At 44.4% G+C, this 22,459-nt stretch overlaps 1 protein-coding gene and 1 non-coding gene across 3 annotated transcripts in view; both read right to left on the reverse strand.

Annotated features, from left to right (window-relative positions):
* CACHD1 (cache domain containing 1) overlaps positions 1 to 22,459 on the reverse strand; it is a 197,533-nt gene that overhangs the window by 3,206 nt on the left and 171,868 nt on the right. The window contains exons 16-26 of one of the 2 annotated variants that reach the window (XM_072974300.1): positions 21,527 to 21,637; positions 16,286 to 16,408; positions 15,042 to 15,141; positions 14,835 to 14,951; positions 12,583 to 12,743; positions 12,148 to 12,234; positions 11,479 to 11,595; positions 10,022 to 10,173; positions 8,550 to 8,711; positions 7,224 to 7,301; positions 6,423 to 6,524 (exon numbers count right to left, since the gene is read on the reverse strand). In XM_072974300.1, the coding sequence (XP_072830401.1) occupies positions 6,423 to 6,524; positions 7,224 to 7,301; positions 8,550 to 8,711; positions 10,022 to 10,173; positions 11,479 to 11,595; positions 12,148 to 12,234; positions 12,583 to 12,743; positions 14,835 to 14,951; positions 15,042 to 15,141; positions 16,286 to 16,408; positions 21,527 to 21,637 (1,310 nt within the window). Of the gene's footprint in view, positions 1 to 6,422; positions 6,525 to 7,169; positions 7,302 to 8,549; positions 8,712 to 10,021; positions 10,174 to 11,478; positions 11,596 to 12,147; positions 12,235 to 12,582; positions 12,744 to 14,834; positions 14,952 to 15,041; positions 15,142 to 16,285; positions 16,409 to 21,526; positions 21,638 to 22,459 lie in introns of both variants that reach the window. The other variant, XM_031684370.2, reaches the window with a different exon arrangement.
* TRNAA-GGC (transfer RNA alanine (anticodon GGC)) lies at positions 3,673 to 3,745 on the reverse strand. Its single transcript has one exon. It is a non-coding gene; the product is annotated as a tRNA-Ala (tRNA).

Below are 22,459 nucleotides of genomic sequence, written 5' to 3' on the forward strand. Positions count from 1 at the left end.
AAGGATCCCACCACTGAGGAAAAGACACATATTTACAAAGTTAGGCTTAGCCAAGTGCAGATAATGGTTAAGAGCTACAATTGAGGTATAACTGAAATGCAGAACAGGAGTAACTAGTTCTGGCTGGGGAAATGGGAAAGCTTCACAGAAGAACTCATACTGCTGTTGGGCTTAAGTGGATGAGTAGGAGTTTGGTTAAGCGGATCTGAGCAAGGGAACAAATAAGCATGGCCAAGAGGTGTAGAAATACCAGGGCACTCCTTGCCAGGTGGCTGGGATGAGTGCTAGCAGGTGGCCGAAGAGGGCAGGTGGAAGGCAGAGAGATGAGTTAAAGGCAGATCATACAGGCCACAGCAACGTGTGGAAAATTAGGAGACGATACAAGATTTTGAGCAGACCAAAAAAAAAAAAAAAAAAAGGCATGATTATTTGAGTATTTTAAAAAGAGTTCTGATAGCAGTTTGGAAGTTACTACAACAGCCCATTTGAGGGACACTGTTGAAACTATGGGGTTGGACAGACATCTCTAGGGTAAAAACAGAAGTTAGTAAGTAATTTGATATAGGGGGCTAGGGGTCAGGGGTGGTTAAAGAGGACTGCAACTTATAGTCAGAATGATGAGAGGAGACTTGGAGACCCTGGGTCTCAGGGAAGGAAGTGAGTTTTATTTTTGCACACCTTGATTTTGAGAGCTTGTGAGTTAACATACGTGCAGGTATCCAGCCAGAGCCACAGGCATGCCGGCCATAAGTCAGGGCAGCAGAGGGAGAGCTCGCTGCTGTGTGCCTGCCATGACTGAGTGCCCTGCTGGTGCCAGATGCCAGGCTGGAGGCTCAACAGAAAAAGGGGTGAGGTGGGGCCCCAGCTCCTGAGAAGCCCACAGTCAAGAAGGGGGAACACAGTAGGGAGGATATAGTTCACTGGTTGAGTGCGTGCTTGGCATTCATGAGGTCCTGGGTTCAATCCCCAGTGCCTCCATTAAAAAAATTTTTAAAATAGACCTAATCCCCCTCCCCACCCAAATTTTTAAAAAAGGCGGCGGGAAACACAGGCGCTGACGTGGAGACATACCAAAGGAATCCCAAAGCCAATGAACTTGGCTTAGGATCCCGGAGGAGGTGACACTTAAGATGGCCCTCGTGGGAGAGAAGGGGTTCACGAGGAAAAGGGGTGGAAGGTACTACAGGCAGGGAGACCGGCGTATGCAAAGATGCAGCCAACACAAAGGTTCTGAGGACCTGAGGAAATGGTGAAAAGCTCCGTGGGTGGGAGAAAGAGCAAGGGATGTGGCTGGACCGGCAGGCTAAGACCGGATCAAGAAGGCTGGTCCAAGCTGTGAGTTAGGACTCGGCAATGGGCTCGGAGCGGTGGGAGGATGGCAGTGACACAACGTGTGCACAGAGACGATCCTTGTGGCAGTGAGGGGGCTGGACAGACCAGAGGGCGGGGGTCTGCAGCACTGGCCCGAGGAAATGGCAAAGCCCTGCCGCGGGACATGCAGCTATTCCAGTGCAGAGACGGCTGGCTTTGGTGATCAGACCGACTTCCTGGTGAAGATGCCAGGGGGGTTAACATCCTTGAGGTTTCTCGGAGCGCAGGTAAAAGTGGTGCTTTTACCCAAGAGTGCGAGATCAGGAGCCAGAATGAGCTTCTCAGCTTCTCATCTTCCACAGTGCTAAGTCTGGAATGTAACGCAGGCTCTAAAACCTCACTTACAACCGCTCTACACATACGGGACTAAAGTACTAGAAAACACGTTTTAGCAAAATCTCAGGGTCTGTGTGTCGATTATTTTTGGCCAACCTTTCTAGTGCTGGGCTGTCTTCATCTGGCCTCCGGTTGCCTCCTGGAGGTCTTCCTGTCTCTGCTCATTTACAGGCTCCCACTGTGACAGACAGTTCATTTTCACAGCCCCGGTGTAAAATTTACAGGGGTCCTGCTGCCTGGCTCACCCCCCCACCACCACCTTCCCTCATCTTGCTCTTGTGCTTCATGCTCAGTGTGAAGGTCTTTTCTGGGAAGCCTTCCCAACCAACACCCACCCTGCCCAGCCACGTCAGCCCACAGGGTTCTGGCGTCCCTTCTGCGAGTTTAAACAGCATTCTGTGCACAGCCCAATCTTAGATTTCACTGCTTTACAATAAGATATAGGGCTGTCTTGTCTATTAGCAAACTCCTTCTTAACAAGGACTTATGCCTCACACAAAGCAGGCACTTAATTAAAAAGAAATCACATACTATTTCCTTAAGCAATGGCATCACTAAGTTTCTCAGGGATCTGAGGTTTCTGTCTGGTGTGACAATTACCAGTCTCATCTAGTAATGAAGACCTTCTAGGATTCACTAGGCCCCATCTGGGGCTGTGACTTAAGAGTCCAGGGATGCTCTCAGTCTGGCTGGTCCCAGGCCCAGGGTGTTGGTGATGGCGCAGCTGTCCCCGAGGCAACGTGGGGACACCCCCATTTCCCCTGATGCTTTCTGATGAGAGCAGAGACCCTTCTACAGTGAACCCTTCACTCTGGGGCAACTGTGCTTTATTTCCTCCGTGGGACACTATTGCTCAACCCCTCTGCCACTTACTCAGGCTTCCTCTTATCTCAATAATTAATGGGAATCTGGAGGGAGTAGGACGTTGTGGAGCAGCAGGAGAAAGCCAAACCCACGCTCTCACTTAGCAAATTAATTGAGTGTTTCCTGAGTGCCAGGCCATTCTGTGGGATGCTGGGGACAGTGATGCATCAGACAGACGCGGTCCCTGACTCATGGAGGAGGAAGCACTATTTACAACACAGAGGATATTTACAAATACTTCTCAAGAAAAACTTCTTTACTATCCAAAAGAATATGTAGAAAAGTTCCTGCCAAGACAATGTTAAGGGAGAAATAGGTTTCAGGAGGGAGGCCAGGCATCCATTAGGAAGAGAAGAGTCAAATTAGGCTTCTGCTCTTTGGCATTCTGCTCATTTACTTATCGGATGGTTCTCAAGAAACCTCTCTTGATGGCAAGGGATGTTAGGGCTCTCTGGGGCCTCACCACCTTGTGGTCACAGAGCGTAACTGCAGGAGAGTACCTGCACCTCTAGAAACTGGTTTTGCTGTGGACTTTTTGACCAGATTTTCCAGTTCAGCGTTTGCCTTTAAGTCTTTTGGAATTTATTTCACGAGGGGAAAATTTCTCTTTTATAAAGAAAAAATGTTGCTTAATATACCTGTGCTTAAAGTTTCTAATGAGATGGTAACTAAAACATAGATTCACAAGGAACAAATACATACTGGCAGTTTTTAACTTAAAAATAAGCCAGTAGATGATTTCACAGAACATGATATTTTCAAGAGAAATAATGGCCAGAGTGGAACAGTTAATAGCTGAGTGCTGAAAAACAATCATTCTGTGTGGTGTTAGAATACTGACCAAAATGACGGTACTTTTCAAAAGCCATTCTTATTTTGAGTTTTAAGATATAAGAATTAAAACTGGATTCCTTTAAAATACAAAACTCTGTCGGCCACATGAAATATTTCTAATTAAAAATGCAACCCAAAGCCTCCAAGTTTAGCTTGGTAACATACAGTTTTTTGGGTTTTAGTTTCTTTTCTTTTTTCTTTTTTTAAAAAAAATTTTGTCAGGGGAATAAGGTAACTAGGTGTATTGATTTACTGATTTTTTTTTAATGGAAGTACTGGGGATTGAACCCAGGACCTCATGCATGCCAAGCATGCACTCTACCACTGAGCTATACCCTCCCTTCCAACAACATTCAGTTTTAATTCTAGGAATTTCACCCCTCTGAACTACACTATGAAAGTCTAGTCTGTTCAGGTACTTATATATTTACATATTTTATTCTTTTGAGGTTTTCTTTTGTGTCAGACCCAAGGACTCATGTGGAAATGTGCTCACTGGGTGCCAAAGAACCATGGTGCCACCAGTTCAAGGGCTAGCACCAATGCCTACCCCCTCCCCCGAGGGTCTTCCATGCTTTACTTGCAGATAAAAGTGAACTATCTCTCCGTCTTCTTCTTTCTTCCACTTCTTTAAGGAAGCTGTCGTTTTCAGCTGTTTATCAGCCTTGTGACTACATGCATTCATTTATAGTTTTCTGCTGGACTGACAATTCCTTAAGGGCAGAGCAGGGATGGGGTGAGGAGGTCAGCCCTGAGTTCACGCCTGCCATAATTATTTCACTGAATCCTCACAACCACTTTACCAGGGAGGAATTTCTAATCCCATTTTAATTATTAAGGAACTGAAGTCCAAGTAGCTTCATTAAGGTCTCCAAACTCGGAAAGGAGGAAGGAGGTGGGATTCCAAGTGAGCGCTTCTGTGTCACACTGCCTGGCAAAAATAAGCGCCCCCACCTTCCCCAACTCCGTCTGCTGTGCCAAGCAAACTACAGACGCGCAACATGTCCACCAAAGACGAGAACAAATGCACGAGCAAGTCCCGTGCCACAAAACCGCGAGATCAGATTTCCGTGTTTTAACGCATACCTATCGCTTACCCTCTGGGTATCACAGGGACATTAACTTGATGTCACCGCTTTTGGGGACCCACCATACAGGTTCAGGGATATGACAACATGCGGTTAAATGCTGTGTGTTTTGCGGTGCATTTGGAATTATGTGGAATGTCACGGTCTTTCACTTCTTTCGGTGTTGCATTCTGCCTGCGTGGGAAACTATTTTTCATTCCTTGGGGATAACAGGGATCTAATTATTGTGAAAAATGAAAGCAAGCAAGCCCTTAGCTAGACTCCTTGGCTTTCAGATCCTGACACCACACTATTCCTTTTGTCTCAGCTGTTGCTTCATACGCCATTTTACTAAGACAATGGGAGAGGCTAACGGAACAAGGAGATGTCACTTAGAATTCCAATTTTGTACAGAAGCCATTTCCATCAGGGGAGAGAGAGAGAGGGAGAGAGGAAGGGAGGGAGAGAGGAAGGGGGAGAGGGGGAGAGAGGAAGGGGGAGAGGGGGAGAGGGAGAGAGACAGAGACAGAGAGAGAGAGAGAGAGAGAGAGAGAAAGGACTCAGTATTTCTGCTGAATAAGGAATTATTTCTGTTGAACTTTAGTAGCCTCAAACCTGTTTTATTATTCAAAGGAGAGGAGGCACAGAACTGCTTGGCAGAATGAATTTATGCAGGTTCAAAGGTTTTTCTGGAAAAAAGGCAGCAAGTCAAAGGAACTGAGAAATTTAAGTTCTGCTTTGACTCTCCATAGAAACCTGAAGTTTCTATTTACTTGATGCAAAACAATGTCACTCAGAGCCCAGATTAAGAGTCTCCAATTTATAAACCAGAGCTCTGGCGTCTCCTGTTTTCCAAAGGGAGCTTGAATGCCTGGCCGCTGTGTAGAAGGCAACATTGGTTGCTTTGACGAGTACCCACTCCTGTATTTTTTAGCACAGGTGTGGGAGCCCACAGCTTGAAGACATTTCCCCCCCCCAGGGTAGATGTGGAGAGAGCAGAATAAAAAAAAGCATAAATGCATTATTCATGCTGTTAAAAAAGACCTGATTCTGGGAAGAAAAGGAAGATTTCTGGAAAACTAAATAGCTATATGAAAAACAGAAAACATTTGACAATTACAGGCAAGGATCTACACGCCTGTTGTATCTGTGTGGAACGGTGGCGGGGATGCCTGAAGAGCAGGACACATCTGCTGGTCTCCGAGTTGACAAGCTGCATGGACGCTGGGAAGGTGAGAAAGTGCGTGGTGGCCACGCCTTTGGTGCAGCACGTGAACTTGACAATGGCCGGCTCACTGAGCACTCGGTGTCTCTTCACAGCTCAGCCCTGGCCCTTCCTGAGCAGCTTCCAGGCCCTTTACACACCTCCATGACTCTGTACACACTAGTCCCTTTACCTCTAATGTCCTTTGCCCCTCACTTCTCTTCAGTCATCCTGGAGGGCCCAGGGTAAGTGTCGTCTCTTTGGTGAAGCCCTCCCTGAGGCTCCAGGCCAGGCAGGAGGTCAGGGCAGGGGTGCCAGATGACAGCTCAGACTCTTGCCAGGCCCCGAGAGTCTGTGGCTGAGAGAGCCCTTGACGATGCTGGTGTTTGCCAGCCAACACCACCGGGCAGTAGGACTTATGAGGATGCCAGTTCACTGAGAACCAAACGGGGCGGTAGGCAGGTTCCGTTACACAATCTGCATCCTTATTCAGGGAGAAACCCCAAGGGGCGCTCTGGGTGCCCAGAGGTCATCTCACACATGCCTGGGAGTGCAGAGCCATAAGCAAAACTCCCTTGTGGCTCTTATAAAAGTGTCATGTTGGGATGTGTCTTTTTGGAAAAGTATGTCAACATCATTGACTTGAGCACCAAACAGGAAGGACAGAGAAGGGTGGGTGTGAGCACCACCCCACGGGGATGGCACCAGGGCCCTCAGGCCCACACGCACAAGGAGCTAGGCCTTACCATGATCGCTTTCTGTTCCCGAGCGGCCCCAGTAGCGACGCCTCCTCTCTGGACTGTGTGCGTGCCGCTCGATGACTGCGGCTATGAATCGAGTGTTGCTGACTGTGGGGAGGCAAGGATGGTGAGTCACTCCTCTGCCAGCGTCTTTACTGCATCAAGTGTGTTTGCTCTGGGCAGCCTCAGTCACATGGTGGGGGAGTTACTTCTAGGGGAGCTAGAGTGAGTCATTTAAAAAAAAATTCTGAGGATCTAGGGGAGTGGGTTCTAGCGCTGGGGCAGCAAGAGGTCCCTAATTACAAATCTCCAACATGCATCAAGACTATATATACTCTCGCCCACCAGAAACGAACACAACGTTGTACATCAACTATACTTCAATTAAAAAAGCATATATACTGTACGTAGTATCTTAACACAAAGGGAATCTCTTTTCATACAGAAATGCTCTTTTTTTCCCCCGAGCTGTATATCTTCAAGGGATTAAAAAAAAAAAAACGCATACCTGATGGCTCCCTTCCTAAATTACTGTGCTAGGAAGTGACAGGGAGGAAGGGTAAGATGTGAGGTGCTTTAGGTCAAAGCACTTGATGCAACAAAGAACATCACGAAATCTTTTGAGGTTTTCTAAAACAAAGCAAATTCCTATACGTATTCCTCATGAAAACGGGGGGCTGGGGGAAGAACCCCATCCTGTCAAAGCATCTTAAATTTTCATACGAGCCAAAGGATCTAAGAGGGAATATTTACTCTGGATCATCCTCCCGCTGACACCGCCGGCGACGGGGCCACCTGAGTACTCACTGATGCCTCTGTCCTCGTGGCTGTCGTCGTCCCTTTCATCTCGGTCGTTCTCCAGGTTGGACATACGCACTGACATTTCTACCCATCGTTAGAAAGAGAGAAACATGACTATTTAATCAAACAAAACCACCCTCTTTAATACCCTGCACAGTGCTCGTTTGATGGCTGGGTGACAGCATTCCATCAAGAATGAACTGATGCCCCGTCTAATTTTTTTCATTTTTTCTTTTTTTTAAAGGAGGAGGGAGCAGGGGTCAAAAGAGGAAGGACAAGAGGTGAATTATCAAGAGGGGCCCTGAGGTTGACTTCTGGAGACAGGAAAAAAGAAGTTGATTGAGGCCAACAGATCTCCCATCCTCTCCTGAAGTAGCGGAAACAGGAGGAAGGGGTCTAAAGCCACGGCTGACAGTGCTGGAAAAAATGGACTCACAGGGTCCTATATAAGACCAGGCCCTAAGGTAACACTGAAGGGCAGTCATCCTTATCCTCTAACCAGATCTCACCAAGAGGAAAGGGGGTTTGTGGTCAGCTCTGTTACTAAACCAGACAACGTGATCCCATGGTCCCCTGAGGACTGTAACCACAGTGAAACATTCCAACATCAACTTATCGTGCCTGCTGCCAGGCCCTGAAAACGTCCAGGAAAAATGGTGAGTGAGCCTTATCTCCGTAAAGGTCAGGGTAACACCCCTGGGGGCTTTTATGGAGGACGAGGATGGTCATTAAGTGGTTTTGTCTCTTGCAAACGAGCACAGATACCACATTTAACTCTTGGTATGGAAGCCATGACTACCAATTCATCATTCTGTATCTGCCTTCAAGCACTTATCCTGTTTTCAGAGAAGTGATCATTCCTTTGAGTGTGTGTTCATTCACTCTGTATAGTAACAGCTGCGGTAAAAACACAGTCTGTTCTGGCCAGTAGTGACCTGGGGTATCTCCGCTCTGCCTGTCTTTCGGGGAAAGCAAAGGTAGTGTTTCTGAGCTTAGTGAAGAATAGAATTCCCCACTCCCCTGACTGGCTTACTTCAGAGGCAGGCTGTGGTGGGCTAAAGCTGCGTAAGGAGAGACAGGATGTAGGGGTTTTCTGGGGGCTCAGCCCCAGGCTTGCAGGGTTAGGCCCTGAAGAGCGAGCTGCGAGCTGTGAGCTGAAGGAGGAGAGTGGGCTGTGAGCACTCCCAAACCCGCCCCAGGGAAGCAGAAAACGTAGCACTGTTCTGACCATCGCTTAAAGGCTAACAACTGGTAGCTGTACTCCTAGCCCGGGAACAACCCGAGGAAGCCCGTTGCCTCCTGGAGGGGCCCCGGGATCCACTCTGAGCTCACCTTGGGCAGCAAGAGGAGACATGTGCTGGTGACTCCGGCGGTGAATCTGGTGGCGGTAGGCGTACACAGCCAGGACCAGGACCATGATGCAGCCCATGATGCCTCCAGCCACGGGACCCACGGGGGCGCTTTTAATCATGTTCAGCGTTACCACCTCATCACCTTTGTTAAAGTCAACAAACACACATCCCTCGTAAAGACTTCCTGAGTGTGGTGGGAGGTGGGGCCTGGGGCGAGACGGGAAGGAATCCAGTGGGGAGGGCTCTAGTGAAGACACGTAAGAGCAGCTGCCTGAAGCTTTGAATTCCTCGAAGAGGACCCACCAGGACGTGGGAATAATGGCTTCCTTTAATTCCTAGTTCTCAAATGAAATGTTGGTTGCTTGGCAGAGCGAGAACATGATTGGCAAGGGCTGGTAAAATAAGCGAGCGGGCGAGAAGCACATAAACACGCAGGGCCCGGTCTAGGAGCCCGGCTGCGGTGTGTGGGCTACTCTCAGTGCAGAGGTGAGGGCCCTGGGGGCCTCTCTGCACACAGGTACTGTACCTGGTGCCATTTATTCCAGTCGATCAGTCACATGACTTCCCCGAAGGACCACCTTTCAAAGCTTATGCATTCCCTTTAAAATGCTTTTTGTGCTTTTCAGATCAGACACTGCAGGTAGGCGTATAAAGTGACTTCTTAGAGCAAGGTCCCCTCGACCCTGTCCTGACCTGGGCCAGGAGTCCTATGTGAGCTCAGAACGCTTCCTCACATAGGAAGAGCTTTTCTTCTACAGACAGGCTAATGTGGGGAGATGTTAAAAATCAAGGCATTAACTAAAGGTTTAAATGTCTACCCACCTGCCAACTAAGCTTTAGGCGCTTGTGCTAACTCCAGAAGGACACTGAGAAAACCTCAGGGGAGGTTGCAGGTAGCAGTTTTGAGGTCTTGGGGCCTGATCCCAGTGGTGTTTCTTTCAACAGTGTCCCCTGTCCGCAACCCTCCCCATCCCCGGCTGCCCCGCTGCACTGGATAGCGCTGACTTCTGTTGACCCCAAGGCTGTAAATACGGATTTGCAGCCATAAGGCTTCTGCTTTCAAAAGTGGTGAGGGAAGGCAGCAGCAGGCAACTAGTGTGCGGTGGTCACTCCGCCCGTCACCGCCTCTGCGCTTCTGACAGCTGGGATTCACATTCAAACAAACGGCACAGTTCAGCCGGGCGGAAAGCAGGCCTGATAGTTCTCAGAACAAGCTTTATGGGAATGAATTCCAGGCCTGCAAAATTTGGCAGGCAAGATGGCTGCTCACTCTGCACAGACGATCTAGCCAGCTTTGAAAGTAATTATCTGGCTTGGTTTGGTAATGAAAAACTCCTGGCCAAGGAATCAGGAAAGTAGGGGAGAGAATCTTTTTGAGATTTTTGTCCTAGTATTGAGGCAAGAAGAAAGGTATTCAGGGATCAAAGTATTCTGGGTTCCCAACAAACATACCTATCGCTCCCATGTCATCAACGTAGGGGCTTTTGGCTCCGACAATGCCCCCGAAGCATTCTTTCTGGGGTGCACAGTACGATTTGTCCAGGTGCGTCTTGCCATCGCTGTCCACCATGCACCATTCACAATCCAGCACACCAAAGCAGTCCCTGCCAGAAAGACGATGCTGAAGATTCCAGAAAGCGGTGTCAGGCAGGGGAGAGGACGTGGACATGGGCCTCAGACAGCCACCAGGAGTTCCGTGACTCACTAGTGCTGTAACTTGTAAAAGGAGAAGAGCAAGCATCTGCCAGGGGAGAGCTGTCTTATGTCCCTCAACACCCTGGAGATGAGAGAAATGCAACTGCTCTCTGTGAATCCCACCATGAAATCCACAGGTCAAGGATTAGTGCAGGGTTACTCAAAATCATCTTGAAAGAACAAATGGCCCCAGGTTTGTTAGACTTTGGCCCAATATTCCCCAGGTTACTGTCATTAAAAGGAAAAAAAAAAAAAGAGGCAAGGCAGGAAGGAAAAATTGATCAAACAAGTTTGGGAAATACTGGGTAAGATAAACAGATGTCCTTGCTAGCAGCTTCTTAGAACTTTTGACACGTTACGTGCATTATGACACTCTAAGGGAATAGATGCAGTGTTTCTCAAGCTTAATTGGCTTTGGGTAACTGCATAACATATCAAATTAATCTTCCTGATGCCCTACCATTCCTTTGATGAAATGTATCACTGGAAGTGGAACTGGCTGCTGCCCCCTTTACCCGCTGACTATTTAATCAAATATCACCCTGCAGCTGCCTAGTCCCAAATGCCCTCCAGGGAGAAGGAGGGAGCAGGGCACACACAGTTTTTACTTCTCAAAACCAGCGAAAGCACATCTGCTTTCTAAGAAAGAAGAGCTGATGAGCTTCAGTGTGTCACACACAGAGCTGGGTTCCGTTTCTAGAACCCATGAGTTCCGGCCCCCTTGCCTTTGTCTCTTCATGCCACTTCTCTCTCACTCCTCTTATTTCAAGAATAACTCTCCCGGGGGGAGGGTACAGCTCAGTGGTAAAGTGCATGCTTAGCATGCTGAAGGTCCTGGGTTCAATCAGTACCTCCCCTAAAAATAAATAAACCTAATTACCTCCCCCTGCCAAAGTAAAATAATTAAATACTACAAAAACAAAAACAAAAACAAAAAACAACTTCCCCATCCACAGAGGAGGCTACTAACATATGGGACTTGTACCAAGTAGCTGTAACAAGGGGAAACTGGATGACATTAAGCCTGGTGGATAAAACACTTCTAAAAATCAGTTTTAGATCTGAAAAACTGGTAGATCTTTCTAAATCATCAAGGATAGGAATGCGAAGTAACAGTTGGAAAAGCCCCATGAGGCTGCTGGTCCCTACTGTTTTCTAGGTTCTGCTCCCGCAGCTATGATACTGATGTGAACTCAGCACCGGGCACCACTTACCCACTCTCCATCCTTTGACTGCACCTGCTGTTGACACACTGGTGAAGAGCATCCTGCAGGCCAGGGTCAATAGCTGTGTACGTCACCGGCTCCTGGTGGACCTCACAGCTCGGGTTTCTATGCAGGAGCAAGTCTAGAGGTTAGGATCAATACCACCCACATTCCAGACTCACCAGGCCCTCGACCCCTGACCATGTCAAGTAGATGTGGGTCTGAACCCTAGCTTTGCTACTCAGCTATATGAAACTTTGGGCCAATTATTTAACTACTGGTCTTAAAATCTGTCAGTAATATAGTAATGCTATCTTATGTGTGACAATGTGTGTGAAAGGTTTCTACATGTTTATCAAAGGGTTAATTTGAAGACTGACTTATTGGCATAAAGTATCTGACACATGTTAGGCACTTAGTTAATGCTTGTAACAGTCTCATATTTTTTGTTAAGTATCATGTATACTCTTAGCAATTTTGTAACATTTATATTTAAACCTGAAAGTGGATTTCATTCTAAGGCACTACAGAGTTTGAAAATTGGCTCACTGGAACAGTTCCACTATTAGAATGAATCACCTTCTTATATTCCCAACCCAAAACAAATCTGTAAACAAGACTCCCAGTATATTTCTACTGCCAGGGTAAATATGTATGTCCATATACATTTTTATTTACCTATTCTCTGCATTTGTGAGGTTGCCAGTGCACTCATTGACCTCTAGAGGGCACTCACAGGGGCATTCACATTCATTTTGTTCCATTCTGAAAAGCAAAAAGGAAGTTACTACGTAAAGGGTTGATAACAAACTGTATGTTTTATACACACTGAGGGAAGCAAAATAAAGACACCATGAGCTAATTAAAAGGGACAGTAAAAGGAAGTTATCACCAAATGTTTAAATACTCAGTTGGCCTTAATCTATTGCTCTTTGGACAAGGATGCTGCAAACAACACAGAGTTAAGTGCTTCTGTAACCAGCACTTTCCTTTCCTCTAGGACACACCTGAGAACTGTATGTTTATTTTGCAGATGACACTTCAAAATGACTGGCATCAGTTGAAATATTTAACAGTATGGTAAAATGAAAATATGACCCATCCCATTTTTACCGGTGACAGTTGAGACAGAGCCGGTCCACCATGCTGCAGGCACAGAAGGCAAGAGAGTCGCACGTTTCGTTGACGATGCCAACAAAAGCATTGGTTCCTGGGATCCTCGCCAGTCTGTATTTAGAGCAGTGACTGCCGTGCACAAGGTTCGTCAAATCCCCCTACAGACAGCCGACGTGTCAGCAGTGACAGAAACAACGCAAAGATTCAGCTCTCCTATCCTGAAAACAAACCTTCAACCAACTGCAGCAAATAGCTTACCACAGAACGTTGTTTCTGATTACAATGGTAGTAAGTATATAGTCTTTGTTGAAAATTTGGAAAACAGAAATTTTTCATAATTACCATCAGTCAGAGACCATTCTCATTTAACACTGTTAAGTGTATTATTCATGTTTTTTGTCTATACTTACATAGATAACATTTTTATAGCTGTTTTTGCAATCTTTTAACCCATAACAACATATTATAAAATGAAAATAATTTCAAGAAGCAATGAAAGACAACTTTCAGGTAAGGATTAGTTTAAAATGTATTCGAGGGAAAACCTAATCAGTCAGAAAACATGCATTCCCCCCTGCCCTCCCTTAGATAACAAACCTCTCTTTTTCTAGAATAACAAAATTATTTAGAAACCAAAGACTCTTTAAGAGGCCAGTCTCCTGCTTCGTGAATATTTAAACAATCCAATTAAAGCCAGTATCCTTCTCTTCATTCTGTAACAAGAAACTGCGATAGCCAGCTTCATGAAATGTCAGATGCATCTACAATATTAGAAAGCCAAAGATGCGAAAGCAGCATTGTAGAGTCGAGGATGGTCATTTTTTCTGCACGTGTTGTGTGCAGCAGGCCAATTACCGAACCCCATGTTTGTTTCCATGCCAGTCGTGCCTCATGTGTGCACGGTGGGAATAAACCTAACTCAGAATCACGGCACTGAATGGGTTCTCCGAGGTCTAGATGATTTCCCTACTGCCTACAAGATGCCCACCTTTACAATATGAGCAATAACATAGACTTATCCGCCTGTTAGCACCAATAACCAGGAATGCAACTTACTCCACTTTGGAGTAACTTGGGCCGTTAAGAATTTATTCTTTATCCAGTCATCTGTTAATGGACATTTAGGCTGTTTCCATGTCTTGGCTATTGTAAATAGTGCTGCTATGAACATTGGGGTGCAGGTGTCATCTTGCAGTAGGGTTCCTTCTGGATATATGCCCAGTTACTAATTCATATTCCATTAAAATCTGCATTTCTAAAAAATTTCTACTGGAGTATCCCGGCTTGTCTGCTGAAGACTCAGGAAATCACTGCACAAGTGACAGGAGTACGGCAGACTTTCACATGACAGCCCTACTGGGCGGCCTCTGTCCGATCACATGCACGTTTGTCAATGTCTCCTCCAAAGAAAGTGTTCCTCAGAACGGGTACGGGGCTTGAACAGAGTCTGATTTCCCTTGCTCTGAACACACTATCCTATTAATGTATTCATTTAAAAAACTCTTCCATTTCCTCAGACAATTGTTTTTGCAATTGCTTTTTCTGAGACTAAGTTAAGGATTTTCATTTAACCCAATACATCTTTCCAATTATTATTAAAATGATACAAGTAATGATTTGTGAACACATTTACTTCTTGTGAATAACTTTTTGAATGTTGGTTCAGTCACTACCCATTTTAGTGCTCTCTCAGCTAGGATTATTTACAAATTAAAAAGAACATCCTTAAGATCTTTAACCATTTCTAGATAAGTCTGCAGCACCTCAAGTCATAAGAGTATTCTAAGAATAAAAAAATTATTTTTGGATGATCTGCGTAAGAGCTTTCATCTGACAGGGTGGATGACCAAGAACTAACCCAATTTGGCTTTAGGAATTTAAGGAGACTGATCTCTAAAAGACAGGAAGAGAGGACCACATGGTGCCACATATATTTATACAAGAGTGTGGGAAGAGACTTCAGCAGACATTTCAAAGGGCTGAAATTGGGTGGGACTTTAAACAAACAAAACCAAAACAAAATACCAAGTGTGAGACCTTAAAACATTCGCTTCTCCACTGTGGTCTTTATGTCCCAGAACCGTCCAACTGTGGAGGGGGACTAAGGTCCTGGCAGGTCCTATCACCCTAATCCCCCTGGCAACGAAACAGCGAGGAGTAACTAACATTCAGACATAAATAAAGCATGATTCCACTGCACATCCCGCAGCAGGATGGAGGGAGAGGAGAGGATTGAGGAATCAACCTACCACGAGGCTCGTGTTGAATTTATAAAACCTCTGCACCGTCCTGTCACTGAAGCTGTTGCACAAGTTCTTCTTCACAAAGTTGGGATGGTTCAGGATGTCATTGGCTACCAGGGGCTCCTACAAGGCCAAGCAGAAAGAAGACAGACGCCACGTGATGAGCGAGCTGCAGCCTGCTGGGGAACTGGGCTCCAGCCTCACGGCAGTTACCTTGTGGGTGATGTGCTGCTGCTCCACGGGCGCGTGTCCCTTGGGGTCAATGAGGGTTGGATGTGCCACCAGATACCCCCTGTCCTCCATGATGAAGCACCTGTGCCAAGACAAGGGCATCCCCATTTATAGAAACTGCTTTTCTGTGCTTTCAGAGGGCGTTCATCCGTCTAGCTCTGAAACAAACTGCACTGCTCTCAGGTTCTCAAGAAATATTCATGGCCAGGAGGCAGGCAGGCTGGCTGTCACGTGACAGACACGTTACTCCTGAAGTGCTGGATCACCAGGCATGTGGTCTAAGGTGAGAGAGTCAGACCTGACTCCGGGGTCCCCTGCGTGCTTCATATCAGGTGCGACCACCCCATCTAAGTCAGAGGGGCTCAAAGATCTTTTGCAGAAGTGTACAAAGTGGGAAGTTTCTTCCTGGGGGAGGGAGATTCTGAAAGCAGCGGCCTTGAGTACATGTGGGCCCCAACTTGAAGTAAACCATATCATTTTTTCTTTCAATGATAAACCTACAGAAAATACAACATTCAGTGTTTCCACACAACAGCACTGATGGAAACCCTGATGAAGTGAAGCTAGAACGGCTCTAGTCGGGACTATATTCTGCTCTGTTTTACTCTGTGTTGGTCATTACAGTTTGCCGTGGATCTTGCATTTCCCCATTAAGGGCCAGCATGAAATTGAGCAGTGACATGAAGCATGGGCCATGAGATTGAAATAAGAAAGCTATTTTTAAAAAGTGGCCTGTATTAAATCAAGGGAAAGCCCTTGCTTTGATCAGACATGTTCTTTTGAAATTCAGGCAGCAAAGACGTTTAGTTCCATGAACCTCTTTCTGGGGAAACGTACAAAGGAACAGTCTAAGCGCCTAAAAAATCTCACAGAGACTTTGGTTTAATAACTAAGTTAACATCAAAAGTACTACCCAAGGGTACCCCCTCTGGTCTTTCTAGCACCCGAGGTATGGGAAACCTCTAATTACTGACTCCTAGAGAAACAAGAGCTTTTGTAGAATTCTGTGCCCCTGCTACTCTCCTTGTTACAAGCCAGATCTGTTAGTCTAAGTCACAAATGGCATGCACCTTAGAAAAATGAGAACAAAACCTCCCTAATACAACACCCAGGCCATGGGCTAATGCTGACTATGACAACGTGGCTGGCATTCAACTAGAGACACTTGACATCCTTTTCTTTGTATTTTGCAGCTAGATAGGATATGGTGTCCCTGAAGGACTTACCTTATTTTGTTGCCACCATCTTGGTTACAAACTGGCAGTAAGTCCATCAGAACCTTGTAGAAGTATCTAAGCGTGAAGTCAATGCCCATCACAGCCACAGTATGCCCGGAAGACAGCTGTGTACTTCATGTGAAAGAGATCAGAGAGAATAAGAGGCAGGTCTTATTTAAAGTTCAGAGCTACGTGCAGCCGTAAGGACGTCGGACGGCGTCAGAAACACATGCCCACCGTTCCTCCCTACTTTCCGCCCCTGCAGAAACAATCAACTAAATAACTAATTCAGCATAACATGGAGATCTGATGAGAGAAAAACTCAGGATTAAAGGTAGGACTTTCTGATAAGACTAGCCCCAAACATTGGCAGCTGTAGAACGTGGCTGGTCCTGACAACAGGTGCTCAGACAACAGCTGGATTTTCCCTTGGCAAGAATATGGGGGTGGGGTGAGAGAATGGACGTGTGGCTACTATGGTTCCTTCCATCAAGGAACCTTTAGACAAAGAATCTGAGCTAATCATTTCTTTCATTTTTATGGATAATGAAACTGAGATCTCATAAAGATTAGCTAACTAGTGTTAGGTCCCACAAAACTTAGTAAAAACAATGGCTTTCTTTCTGTAACACTACAGTTGATTCTACTCAAAACACAGCTCATGTTCTCGAATAAGACTCTCCTGGTTCACAGGCCAGTTCTGTCTCCATTCTCAAACCCTACTCTCAAAACAGGAGCCAAGGAGGATACAGCTGGGCAATGCTACACAGTGCTTGTTAGCCTTTTAGCTCTGGAATCAAGCAGACCTGGGGTCAAATCCTGGCCTGTTGATTTCCATCTGTGTGGTTCCTGGGATGGTATCTAACCTTTCTAAGCCCAGTTTTCTCAACTGAAAATGGGGTTAATAGTAGTATCTATGTCAAAAGGCTGTTAACTGGGATTAAATGAGTCTGTTTACAATGCTTAGCAAGCTACCTAGCATACTGAAAACACCCAATAAAAAGTCACACTAAAGAAAACTAAACAGGGCTTAAAGCTCAGTCCTGCACAGAGTAAACTTTTTATTCTTTCAGAGAAATTGCTAGATATATCAGAAACAAACTCCTTACTTGGAACCTAGTTTCTTTTTCGTTTATGTTCCTGGGTAGTTGGAGGGGTTAGGGTTGGTGCAATCAACAAACTCCTATACTTTTGTGGCTGAAAATTTGCAGGGTTTACTTAACATGACATGTTCCAAGAGCTCATCATTACCATCTTCTACCCACCTGATTTCTTCATAAAGAAAATACCAAAAGAAAACTAGTGCCATTATTGACAAAAATCTTAAAAATAGTCATTGGAAACTTCAGAAGAAATTTTCGAAAGTAAAATCCTCTTTTGGAAACTCAAAACTTGGGAGTGAAATTAGCTTTGCCATGTAGACAACTGGTTACTGTCAACATTGATACTAACTTATATCAACCCAACCCTCACTCCTTCTGCCCCTGACAAAAGCATTGGAAAATGGGACCATGACCCATAATGTAATCTCTATCAGAACTTTGCTGTCAAAACTGTGTTTGGCATGGGATGGGGGAAGACCATGTTATGGGATTGTCTTTGAGAGGTTACTGCCTCAATAAGAGCCCCTATTATTACCTTGGTAACTTAAATTCTACCATGGAAGAAATCCAAGATGCAGTTACCTTATGAGGTCAGGTGCACTGCAGCAGATAATGCATTGCAGCAGATAATGCATTGCTGCAGATAATGCACTGCTGAAGTATTAGTCAAAAAAAGTTTAAACTTCTCTTGCTTGTTCAGGGAAGAGTGATGGGTCTAAAAAACAGCCATCATTATGGTAACAGTGATGGCTTCCATATACTGAACGTTCACAATTTATAGGCACTCTGGTTGGCATGTGAATGCATCATTTCAACTACTTCTCACAGAAAACTTATGAGGCGTTATCATTTTCAGAAAACTGAAGCTTGGGGAGGTTAAGTATTTGGCTAAAGTCACACAGTGAATAACTAGTGGAAGCAGGAATTTAAACGCAGTGTCTTCAACTCCAAAGCATGTGTTCCTAACCAATAGGATACACTGCCTCCTTAGATCTGCCTGGTACTCACGAGTTTCCAAGCAGTTTTATATCATCTATTTAATTTCCTGTGAAGACATCAGAAAGGAGGTATAGTTTCCACTCTATAAATGAAAAATTAAGCTTAGATAGTTAAAAGACTTAAAGAAGACTGATCATGTACTGTTGATGCTTTAGAGACCGGTATGAAATCTGGTTCTTTCTACAATACTACAGCTGCCTCAGTGAAAAATACAACTCAGGTTTTTGGGGACAACTTGGTTTTGTTTCTAGACTTCCCCTGTGCAACTGCCGTCTGCTCCAATATGATCAACATGCTGAAGTAAAGGCATATATATTGTCCACGGAAGTCTAGCATTCATATTTTCACCTGCATTTTAAAAATGTACATGGTTACCATAGCAACTCATGAAGAATACCATGGAAAAATCAAACCAAGCCTACATTTCTCAGCACAGTGGTCCCATGCTGCTTGCAGCACTTTGGTGAGGTTTTCACTGCCAAAGATCTGCCTGAACAGCCCCCCCGGTCACTGATGGTACTCCACCATCTCTACCGCATCATCGCATTACCATCCTCCAAAGAATGCGTGCCTAGGTTCTCGGGCCACTAATAATGCTGATGAAAGAATCACAGCACAGTTACTACAAGTAACTGATAAGTGAGCACTGAAAAGCCCGCAGCCCAACTGCTTCTGAAAACCAAGGGAGAGTGAGATTGCTTCATGACAAGTTGAAAATGAGCTTAAGCTCTCTCTTCTGAGCTATTAAAATGCCAGAAATTTAAAGCACGAATAGCATGGCAACAAGAATAACTATCATTTACTTGGGACTTGACATTGGCAAGTACAGTGCTAAGCGTTTCACAGGCATCACCTCTAATTTTCACTGTATCAGTTCAAATGAGGCATTATTAACTGTTTTACATACATGGCTCAGAGAGTCATAGACCATCATCATCATCATCATCAAAAAGTATTTAACATTTGTTGAGCCCTTGCCATGTGCTAGACACTGTTCTAAGAGCCTCACATATATTATTTAATGTAACCCTTAAACGATCATTTGAGACAGGCCCTAATATCTCTCTTTCACAGGTGAGGAGTCCAAGGCAGAAAGGAATTTGTTTACAGTCATACGAATAATAAATGGCAAATCTGCTTTTTCAGAATGGAATCACATCTCAGGAGGAGGGTGGGTTCTCAAGTTGGCACATGAGGCCAAAACCACTGGTTATCATTTGAAAGAAGGACCTCTGCAGAGCTCATCTATGAATACATCTGTTAAGGCTACAGTTGCTTTGGTTGAAATCCAGAAGTGGTCATAGATTTGCATTCTAAACTATGTTGAATGAAATACATGGCTCTAATTAATAACATTCTCAGCTAAGGAAAATGTTCAAATGATCAAGTCCATGGGACTGCATATAGATCAAGGCAAGAACAGATCCTTATTCCTGGAATACACTCTCACCAAGTGACTGATGGTCAGGATTGAGGATTTATAGGGCCATTTAACTCTTATTAAACTCAAATAGCTGAACTTCTGTAGGGTAAGCGCACTATAAACAGTAACCAAATAAGGGACTTGAACCCAGGTCTTTTCCTAACTTGAATGCCTATATTTTCATCATGCTTCATTTGGACTGACACCATACATATTTATGAATAACCTAAATGAAAATTCTTCCACTCATTCAAATTCTAACAAAAACATGGATACGAGCACAAAAAATCTACACCTCTCTGTGACCCCCCTTCCCCCCAACAAAAATATTGTGTAGAAGGAAAAATGAACAGTTCTTGATAATGAGTGGCAGGTGAGAGGAGCTGGATGGAAGGCCAAAGACTGAGACAGACAGACACACAGGTAGGCAATTCTCTGCCTGCTCCCTCAACAACACCTTTAGGAGCCCAATCATCATCACCCGTGTCAGTGTCATCAAAGACCAAGGTGACTTCTATTCCCTCAAAGAAACCACCTTTGTTTACGTTTTCTCAATTGATTAGAATATACAGGAGAGATGACAAGTGTTGCTCTTCAGACAGTAGTAGGCATATACCTTACAGATGGTCTGTGAATGAAAACACTGAAAAGATCTGTTCTAAATGAATGTTTACTTGTTTATATGTGACGGGGCTGAACAGATATCATGTCCTGGAAATAATAAAACAGTATCTGGGTGGCGGGAGGGCCCTGCTTGCTGTGAAGACACAGGTCATATTGAAATTCCACACAGTACTGCTTCCCGATTCGTGCTCCCAATGAACTTGGCGTTAGAAGAATTCTACTGAATGTCAATCATTTGATACATAATGAGCACCAGCGAAAAGCATAAAGTTAAGCAAGAAAATCTGTCTCCCCATAAATGTTAAGGCATCATTACAGATACCAGTCAAAATATGGCCTTTCTTGGTTGCTAGGGAAAAAATAGCTATTTGTATAAAGAAGAGATTAAAACAATGTGTTTGACTTGCCTCTCCACCCAGCATTTCACTTCTATTTCAACATTTCATTTGTAGTTGAGACACTGAAACCTTAAAATCCTGAAATATAAAGCACGCTAAATATATTTACAGTGATCCTGACATTTTACCGCATTCTTGGAAAATTAGTTTTCAAAATGCCTTTTCATTTTTCAAACACAAAGCAAAACCAGCAACGAAACCACCACCGCCAATGACAACAATGGTAACAACAAACTCCTATATAATTTTAAACAAACTCAGATACAAGGGGTAACAGTTCCACGTCTCGATACCTTTTTTCCTTCATTAAAACTACTCTTTGCTTGGGAAAACACTCTCTGGTAGTAATAGTTCTCAGGCTCTCAGTGCTGTTTCTTTGACTGGTTTAGGACCAGCACTTCTAGGAACTGCTCTACTGAATCTAACATCTTGTCCTTCTTCACAAACACTATCGTGGCCAAGTACTGGGCTAATGTTTGACGGACTCAATCACGTGATAGCCTTGTGAGGTATTATCCCCATTTTACAGATATCAGGAGGAAGCTTAGGAAATCTGAGATGACACAGCTAGAGAGCATATTCAAACCCAAGCCTGCCTCACATCAAAGGCCATACTAATCCTTGGTGTCTACTATTCCATTTAAATTTTCAAAATATCCTTGATGTGCTTAAGAAATGAGTGAAAAATGAATTGAAATATTACCTGGATGAATGAATGGTATGACTGATGGTCACCACATAGCCAGCTCCTCCAACGTCTAAGTAAGGGCCAGTCAAAGAAATCAAACCCGGATTAGCTACAGCATGGAGATACCTAACAGAGAACAAAGGAAGTCATGTCATCTTAGGGTACGGACAACAACAACTGCAAATTTTGAAGAAAAGTGAGCTTGTAACCCTAAAAAAATTATAAATTATAAATCGTGCCTATGTTAACATTCGAATTCAAGAGGATTCCTATGCTCTATGACTGACTGCAGCATCTACACACGAGGTCAAGGAAATCTGAAATTCTCTTTTTAAAAAAGATTCTGAACTCAGTACACACATCAGATTTTAAAATTATCTATAGTACAGATGCTCTAGAGGCTAAGAGAAAAATTAGTGAAGCAGAAACTAATACAATTTGGCACATAAAAATGCACCCTGGATTGGGGGATAAGGGTGGGGGAAGGGGCAGTAAAAACAGTAACTGACTCATGAGTGACTCAGATACTAAGCAGCATGTGCCTAGAAATCCTGTTTTTTATGCCCAGGTTGTCCCCCTGCTGTACCACCTGGCTAGCTTTTGCTTTTGAAAATCAGAATAAAAATAAAAGCCCAGAAGTAAAACACTGTTTTTTGGTTTACATGTGTTCATTTTCTGTGGGTCACACATGCCCTTAAGTGTATCCACTGTGGACACACTGCCTACAAGGTGGGAGTCAAACTCCACTAGGAATTGAAATGCCCAAGTATAAAGCATTTCAGTCACAAAATTTCAATGAAGAGATAAAAACACTGTAAGCAGAGGAAACTCACAAAGCTGTTGTTGATACATTAAAAAAAACAAAACAAAACCCAAACTATTCAAAACCATATTTTCACTGCCATGAAAGTATCTTCTTTAAATATGACTGCTTCAAGTCGCTTTATT

This window comes from Vicugna pacos, chromosome 13 (genome assembly GCF_048564905.1).
Source record: "Vicugna pacos chromosome 13, VicPac4, whole genome shotgun sequence".
Classification (NCBI taxonomy): Eukaryota; Metazoa; Chordata; class Mammalia; order Artiodactyla; family Camelidae; genus Vicugna; species Vicugna pacos.